We start from the raw sequence: 9652 nt of genomic DNA on the forward strand, positions 1-9652 counted from the left end.
AACTGGGTGCATATAAAGTTTGCGGTCGACGATTACAATGTCTTTACTGTGTTGTTAATTAAAGTCTTGACACCGTGCAACTGGGTGCATATAAAGTTTGCGGTCGACGATTACAATGTCTTTACTGTGTTGTTAATTAAAGTCTTGACACCGTGCAACTGGGTGCATATGAAGTTTGCGGTCGACGATTACAATGTCTTTACTGTGTTGTTAATTAAAGTCTTGACACCGTGCAACTGGACGCATATGAAGTTTGCGGTCGACGAAAATTGGAATACCTCAGAAAATGCCAGTTATATGATGTATTAGAATGATAGAAAATACAAATTTACTGGGTTTACTGAATGTGTTACAGATTTATAACTAAGAGAACCCCGTATTATTGTTTAACAGATTCAGTGTAAATAGCTTTAAAACTAAACAAAATAGTCATTCCAATGAGTGATAACTTTACCTTCTTTTTTCCAGGTCTCGGATTAGCTCAAGTGCTTGCTGCTGCCATGGTAGCTATTTATTACAACGTAATCATTTCATGGACGTTGTTCTATTTCTTCGATTCTTTTCGTTCTCAAGTGCCTTGGAAATTCTGTCACTACTGGTTCAATACAGAAAGTTAGTATATGTTGGAAAAATAATGAATATATCCCAATTGGATGTGTTTTTTCGTATTGAATATTTTTAGATAATGTATATATATATATAACTTGGAAGAGTCAGTTGCGTTAATATTTTAAAGATTGGATCTGTGGACTTTATTTCATTACTAACGCCATCACTTTTATAAATAATTTCACTAAATGCTGTATCACATAAATTAATATGAAAATTAATTTTATTCATCATTACATAAAATATGTAATAGAGGTCGTTATTAATATTGTTTTCATTCACACAGTGCATGAAATTGTATAAGCCATGTGAAAGTACAGGCTTTATTTACACTTGAAACTGACGGTATGCTCCTAAGTCTTCTATACATCTTTTTCACAAAGAAGTCTCTTTTCGAACATGATGAATAGGGATAGACATATTGTATTATCTTGTGAATTTTGGTCTTTATGGTTCAATATTTCTGTTTTTAGCGTGTGTATGTGTCTATCTATATACGTTCGTATATTTTCAACAGGTTGTTTTGCAGATCAAGATTGGTCAGCTTGTAAAGCAGCAGACCCAAACAATACATTTTCCAACCGTACTTGCTTCAACGCCACCTATTCAGCTCTGCACAATTTAACAGACATCTCTGTAAATAATAGCGTTTCTGCTCCAGAAGAATATTTCAAGTTAGTTTGTGTTTGGTTAACTGACAAATTTAAAAAAACTTGTCATTTTGATTAAGCTTAGAAGTAGTTAGTTCTGTATTTTTACTTGAGATGACTTCACGTTTTACAGATGTTATGAAAAGTTAAATTAATGTATTTTAGAATTGACAGTTTCTAGGATTACCAAGTAATAACAGATAGAAAAAAATAGACGTACTGCTAAGCTATTTCTTTCTATCTTAACTAATTAAAATGACGTCTGAACTCTGTTCATGACTATCAAAACCACATTTTTCCAAAATTAATTTATCAAAGTGTTTTTAACCCCCTAAAATACGGCTATTTACATCACATAAACTAGCATGAATTACTTTTAAACTATGATTACTGGAATCTACATTTTTGTTTGTTTGTTTATGTAGTCTTTATATGTTGGGAAAATCTGAAGGATTTCACGACATAGGAACAGTTAGATGGCAGCTGTTATTATCCCTTCTTGTAGCATGGGTTGTTGTAGCAGCTTGTTTGATCAAAGGAATTAAAACCTCAGGACGGGTAAGTCGACGCTGTTAAATTTCAGTATAAAGCTAAACAGACACAGACAATTGGTATTGCTTACTTGTAAAAAAAAAAAGACATTTCATAAACTTTTGATGATTCGCGTTCTTGTTTTAAGTTGGACAGTTTAATACAAAATATATTAAATTACAGAAAATACGTGGTGATTTATGTTATTTATAAATTCCATTCGCGGACATCACGACGTTTGGATAAAATTGTCAGAATACTGTAAAGTAGTAACAGGTGCATGTAAATATGTTAAACCTAATGTAAATGTAGACATAGAAGGGAAAAATACAAAAATTTATATTTTAACAAAAAATCAATTTTTGAACTTAACCGTATTTTATGTTATTAGTTCTTGTGACTGAAAACGCTAGGTAATTTTTTGTAAAGTCAACTAATTAGGTTAAACGAGTCAGTAAAATGATATAATATATTCAATTTAGAGATAACTAGTCCTGATGGTGGTAACTGTATTACTGAAACTAGTCGGATGTAACCTATAATAAAAAAGTTTACTTTTTATTGTGCTAAAAATGTCTTTTTTGTGTTTTTTACTCCTAATATTCATTTGAAAACAAATCATAACATTGTTATAAAGAATCACAATATCTGCTTAATGTTGTTTTCAGTTCGTTTATTATACAATGTATGCGTCAATAAAATGATGTAATATTGTATTTTACAGATAACATTGTTATAAAGAATCACAATATCCACCTGAAAACAAAATTAAGCAAATATTGTGATTCTTTATAACAATGTTATCTGTAAAATACAATATTACATCATTTTATTGACGCATACATTGTATAATAAACGAACTGAAAACAACATTAAGCAGATATTGTGATTCTTTATAACAATGTTATCTGTAAAATACAATATTACATCATTTTATTGACGCATACATTGTATAATAAACGAACTGAAAACAACATTAAGCAGTTTATTTTACTGCCACATTTCCTTATCTGATTCTTCTCATCCTATTTATACGTGGAATAACACTAGATGGCGCTATTGAAGGACTGAAGTTTTACATAATTCCAGATTTTAGCAAACTCAGTAGTATTGGGGTAAGTGATACAGAAGACAATAAAACTAGTTTAATTGAATAATAAAAAGTTCATTGTTTCGTATCACTAACACGTCAGTGACCTTTTATTCTGCGGTTTAATTGAACTTCAGTAGCCATAACATCATTTTAAAAACTACGAAACACCTGGCGGAACATAAAAAAAGAATTGTGGAAGAAAATGTTTTTATGTCACAAAATAATTTATTAGCTTGTATAATTTACATGTATATTTATCAACATTTGACAATTTTTATAATCTGAGTTATTTTTATTTATTGTTTGACATTATACTTTTTATTGGTGTTAATTTACTTCACTCGGTTTAGTAATTGCATAAATTATAATGTTACAAAATATATTTATTTTGTAGAAGAAAAAATTTCTGTAAAAATTACAAAAAATATGACTAATCAGTAATCACCAGAAAAAGGTATTGTTGTTTCCAATTATGCACAAAGCTACACAAGAGCTATCTGTGCTCTGCCCACCACGGGTATCGAAACCCGGTTTCTAGCGTTGTAAGTCCGCAGACTTATTCCCACTGTTTCGCTCTATCAGTCGTGTGACTTGATAAATCGAATACAAAGGAACATTCGAAAAAAATATTTTGGATCGGTTGTATTTATTACAATTTTTACAGTGTCTAAGTTTCTCCAGTGACGAATTATTTGGTTGACGTTATATAAATGAAAATATTAGCTTTATATAAATTTACTTTTGCTTTCTTTGTAGGTGTGGGAGGACGCTGCAATACAAGTTTTCTATTCCTTCAGCATCGCGGGTGGTGGCATGATTACCTACGCTAGTTATAACAAGTTTACAAACAACCTAGTAAGGTAAGAATATTTTATCAGTTTTTCTTCTAAATTTAATCATATTTCATTTGAGTAGTATTATTTTGTTTCGTTAAAAAATCTAATTAGATATAAATTAGTTTGTTAGAGATCAGAAATTTTGCAATGTCTGTAAATTGTAAATGTAAAACAATTTTCAAAACTGAAGTTGAACAGTTTGTTTAAGATGTTCAGTAATCATATTTAATAATAGTTTATATATTACAGTTTGGAAAGTGTTGTTATACCACAGCTTCTGTCACAAACTATTTTATCTGGTTTTTTTTTGGTAACAGGGATGCCCTTATTATTGGTATTGGCGACATGTTAACCAGTATCTTCAGTGGAATGGTTGTTTTCTCAATCCTTGGTTTCATGGCTCGTCAGCTGAATAAATCGGTAGCAGATGTAGTTGAATCTGGTGAGGAAAAATGTGTTGTGTAAAATATTAAATATTTTAAATATGTGCATAAAATCATACATTATGACGTGTTATCTTTATTAATTTATAAACAAAACAAAGCCGTATAAGTGAAAATTACAATTCTATGGAACTAAGTATAAATCAAATTCTCATTCAAAGTGGATTGCACTTCTATCATTATTGTTAGTATTCAATGCCAAATTGTACCTATTAAGTTTGATTCGTAAAATTTGAGTTTAAAATTATATAAATTTTAGTGTACAAAAATGGCAAATAGCTAGGCGTTCAGTTTCAGTCATTTTAGTTTATGAATTTTTCAAATATTTGTTCTTAATAGGACCGGTATTTTTACCTATTTTATTAATTTTTGTATTTGCAGGTACCGGTTTAGCCTTTATTGTGTATCCCGATGGTATAGCCCGAATGCCAGTTTCTATTTTGTGGGCTCTGTTGTTCTTTTTTATGCTATTTTTGTTGGGAATAGATAGCCAGGTGAGACTTAAATATACCGTATTTCAATTATAGTAATACACTTTAACATCTCTTTTTAATTTTGAAAATAATTAGTTAATAAAAATATGTATTTATTGAATTGGTTGCAAAATATATATGCATATTGTTGTAACAGTTTCTATGGTTGGGTAGGTACTTTTTTGATTTTTTGCAAAGTTCAGTCCATTTCGTCCTAATTCGAAAATAAAGCTTACATTATGTGACCAGTCATTTTGTTTCTTTTGAATTTCGCGCAAAACTACACGAAAGCTACTTGTGCTAGCCGTCCCTAATTTAGACTAGAGGGAAGGCAACTAGTCAGACCACCAACTCTTGGGCTACACTCTTACTAACAAATAGTGGGACTGAAAGAGCGAGCATGTTTGGTGATGAGGAGGTATTTTGTACAGAGATTGATTACGTTATATTATAACGATTTTGGAGCTCATTACGTCTTTAAAATCCGTTCAGCCATGCTCTATCTGACGACCGCAAATTTTGACAATAGCAATGCGTCGTAGTTTCTATTGCAAAAGACTTCGTTTTAAAGCTGTCAAATCCAAAAACCTTCCTCTCCTCCTCCCTATGCTGGCTTTACATAAGCCATTTAGCGTACGATGTCGACTGACAGTTTCCCAGTGCCCGTTTTATCAGTCCGATCGCACAGACATCCACAGGTGTTGCGTATGGCAACTGACCAACTGTCGTATGATGGAATAGTATGCATATATAATGGATATATTGTGGAAGCAACTTTTGTCGCCTATCCTGACGGAGATTCTTCATAGACACCATTTGCAGCTGACCGTTATATTCATGGATTCTCACCTGTTTGAAGACGCGCGCACGTTGCTTACTAAGGCTTGTTAGCAGGCTCCTTTTGGTAGGCTTAATTTACAAATAGAACTAGAGTCACTTGCGTATCTCTACTACTTCAGTAATTCATTGGAAATGCACAAGTTACGGTGCTGATCTAATTAATACAGATTCAGTAATGAATAAATAACTTACTACTTAATCGACCAATTACTATTCTACTCCAACTGTAGATTTTATATTATTCAAAAACTTCCTCAATTTAAAAAACAACCGACATGTACTCGCTCATCACGTCATATCAAAACCAAATCTCTCTCTAGCGGACAATACAAGTATTTAACTTAAAATATTAAAATTATAGCCTACAACAACATTTTACAGCTGTTGTTATTGAGAACCGAAAAATGAATGCTCTAAGTTTAATGAAACTATTCTGTTTCATTTTCAGTTTGCGATGGTGGAAACAGTAATCACATTCGTCTTCGATCAATTCCCAAAGACCAGAGCCTTTAAGCCTACCGTTGTGATTGTAATCTCAATAGTTTTATTCCTGTGTGGTCTTCCTTTAACAACAAATGTGAGTACTTTGTAAGATATAGTACTGAACATTAATTTACTTCTCTCTGACGGAAGTAAAGTATTTATTGTATTTTTTATGTATTTCAAACTGTTGATAAAACTACAATACATTATTATCTTGTTTTTACAATTAACGATGTGTAGATCTGTCAAACTATTTGAATTAATTTTCTTTGTTTTTGTCTTCTTAAACAGGGTGGTGTTTATATTCTGGAGGTTATTGATGCCTATGCAGCTGGTTGGCCGTACATGTTTATTGGTTTATTAGAATGTTTAGTTGTTGCTTATGTTTATGGTGAGTAATTTAATATTTTAACATAATTGAACAATTAAGCTTTTATAACTTTAAAGTCGTGCTATTTAGTAGTTGATAACTACTATTTCATAACTGGTATTCAACAGTTAACAGCTACCTATTCATGCTAATTAGGAGTTAATAATTGCCACTTTTGGCTAACTGCTGCGTTTTTCTTGCCTGAAGTTTTAGTGAATTGCATCTGCCTGAAGCGTGTGGGCAGTACTTTGGTCTTTGCAAATACAATGCTTAAATACAAAGGCTCATATCTTTTGTTCACCCGATCCTCAAAATATGGACTGATACCTTTACTAACTCCTTACTGAAACCCATGAAGGATCACTCTCGTCTTAAAGGCCATTTAATCATCATCCTACAAAACATTATTAACAAGATCCCAGAGAATGCTATAGCTAGAAGGTTTGAACCACTGTCACCACCATCATTAATCAGATAGCTATCCCAGCAGAATAGGAACCAGGATTGATGCTGCTGTTAATTTGGAATAGTTTAAAAGCTGTTCAGGATACCGTGACATAAGTTTAGATCTGGAATATGCCTACAGTAGAACCCAACTGCCAATTCTTGCTGAATAAATGTTCAGATTAGGCAGAAAATGCATCTCAAAGAATGAAAATTAGCACTCAGACTGTATCACTATCAACACTGGTCTGTCTCAAGGGTCACCTTTCTCCCTTAGTCCTTTTTTTAATATTCACACCAGGGACAGTCCAATCAAATGTTGTATGTTAACCTTTGGTGGTAACTTTATGGTGTACAGCCAATACATGGTCCAGTGACACAGGACCCTACCAAAGCCACAGTCATATTCTGCACACTCAACAACAGACATGCTGATGAGAACAAATTATCACACCCTTTGTGGGCACTGCCATCCCTCTGGAAGAAACAATTCAACTTATACAGCCATGATAACCAGAGCTACCAAAGGTATAAATGCAGCTAGATAAGACTGAGATGATACAAAATACCTGTTGTGTTTAACAATGGTCATGGAATTTACTTCAGCCACTCCCACCAAAGGTACATTGCACTTCACAAACCTCAACAGCGTCACACAGCACCAAAAGTGCTTACATGCAAAATTCTTGACCAAAGAGAGCTTTGCATTGTAAAAAACCATGCATTTTATCCTGGAGCCACTGCTCTTTTCAACTGAGTCCACAATAACCTGCAGTCATTAACCAACCAAGAAATTATCTAAAAAGCACATCAGAAGACAGTTATTGTTGGGCAGGTTCTGTACAGCCACCACTGAGACAGTGATGTCTCTAGTAATTTTTATCTAGAGGGTAGAAAAGAAAGGTATTTTGCCTTTAAGCAATGTCTATTTATTATTCTTAATTATCAAAAAGGCTAAAATTATTAGCTTAAGCTTTATCTGCACAGCTTCATGGTAGTCTGATGCTGTTTCAATCCACCATTAAATCCATTCATAGGCCTATACGTCTTTTCATTCTAGTTACCGAATGACTATCAAGGCCATTCATGTCGGTGGGACTCACAGTGTAGGAAGAATTTAAAAATCATAATAGACTAAATCCTGATATTGCAGAAGAGTGTTGCTGGGGATTCAGAATTATCCAATGGGAGTCTGCTCCCTAACTCCCATGCAACCCCAGCGGACATGCCTTTGCAGTAAGATAACTTGATACCTCCAGATTAAATATCTGGTATCACAGAGATCTGTGGAAATCAGCTTAGTCAGAAAATGTAAATACTGAGAAGAGGGTGAAGAGAAAAAGCCTATCAGCACCTGTCTAAAGACCATGCATGGTGGACAGTAACCTGTTATCACAGCCACAGATAGTTCATACACCAAAAAGGGCTGGTTGGGTGTTCATTGTATCATGGAGCAACAACATTCTGCATAAGGATGGAGCTGGGATCCATAAAGTAAACTCTCCTCTGGATTGCTAAAAGCAACAAACCACAAATAGTGCCACCAACATAATATTTTTCACTGACTCGCAAGTGGTACTGTATAAAATTCAGAGTGGTCAGACCCCAGATGGATAACAGAAAGCAAAACAGCAGTATGATAAGACCACTACCTGGATGTATATGCCAGTCCATGCAGGGATAAAGCTAAATGAGGAAACTGAGACACTCACCAGAGAAATCCCTATAACAAATCTAACACAACTATAATGGCAGGATATTGACCTCTGCAAAGGGAATGAGACTACTGGAAAACCATGTATTGTATGGTATAGCTAGGAAAAGCAAAAAATGGGGAATCAGTAAAACAGTATTTAGCCAAAAGACCAGTGGTAACATCAGTGAATGAACTCTTCTATCACAAGTGATGCAAGTGGTCTACATATGAAAGGTCAGCATCTATAAGCATGACACCTTGGACAGTCACCGAGTGTTCAACTAAACTATTTATCATTTGCTGCTATACTTGTGTGTACATGTTGTAGGATAGAACTGAAAACTTTAATGTGGTATAATCGTTGTACTTAGGTGTGTGAATTATCAAAAGCTTGTTACTTTTATTTTTTTAGAAAAATGTAACACTTGTGTATAAGCTTTAAAGCAATAAAATGTTAGTAGGATTACAGTCAAAAGTTTGCGGTGGTGGGGCAGAGGGTTGTTTGGTAATAGCATTATTAAAACCAAATACATGTATATGTATAAAAAGTCCCAATTTGAGTTGAACCAACTAAACAAATAGGTTCTTGTGCCTATGAATTTAGGTAAAAAATATCATTTGAAACTGGCAATAAGGTGAGAAACTATTTACAATGTGTATTATTATTCATGTTTTCTATTACAGGTGTTGAAAATTTCTTAAATGACTTGAAACAAATGACAGGTTGGTGCCCTGGCCTGTGGGTTAGAACACATTTGATGACAGTAATTATGACAGTGTCTCCTATACTCATCTGTGTAAGTATGTTAGTTAAGTGCATTATGCTCTTGTGAAAATTAATTCTCTTAAATAAAATGTTGCAAATACTGGTTTAAATGGAGCTTACCTATGAGATATACTGACAAACAACTTACATGTGAGATATAGTGACAACAACTTGCATGTTAGATATAGTAACAACAGCTCACACATGAGATGTAAGGACAACAACTTACATGTGAAATATAGTGACAACAGCTTACATGTGAAATATAGTAACAACAACTTACATGTGAAATATAGTAACAACAACTTACATGTGAGATATAGTGACAACAACTTGCATGTTAGATATAGTAACAACAGCTCACACGTGAGATGTAAGGACAACAACTTACATGTGAAATATAGTGACAACAGCTTAC

At 33.4% G+C, this 9652-nt stretch overlaps 1 protein-coding gene across 1 annotated transcript; it reads left to right on the forward strand.

The window, feature by feature from the left end:
- Positions 1 to 464: 464 nt before the first annotated feature.
- LOC106474325 (sodium- and chloride-dependent glycine transporter 2-like) lies at positions 465 to 9301 on the forward strand. The gene is made up of 10 exons (XM_022402634.1): positions 465 to 612; positions 1127 to 1283; positions 1685 to 1821; positions 2775 to 2905; positions 3640 to 3743; positions 4037 to 4161; positions 4544 to 4656; positions 5924 to 6052; positions 6250 to 6349; positions 9153 to 9301. Exons 1-10 carry the CDS (start codon positions 501 to 503, stop codon positions 9299 to 9301), a joined length of 1257 nt encoding a protein of 418 aa, XP_022258342.1. The 5' UTR covers positions 465 to 500.
- The last annotated feature ends 351 nt before the right edge of the window (positions 9302 to 9652 follow it).

The sequence above is a fragment of the Limulus polyphemus genome, unplaced genomic scaffold, assembly GCF_000517525.1.
Source record: "Limulus polyphemus unplaced genomic scaffold, Limulus_polyphemus-2.1.2 Scaffold7071, whole genome shotgun sequence".
In the NCBI taxonomy this organism is placed as follows: Eukaryota; Metazoa; Arthropoda; class Merostomata; order Xiphosura; family Limulidae; genus Limulus; species Limulus polyphemus.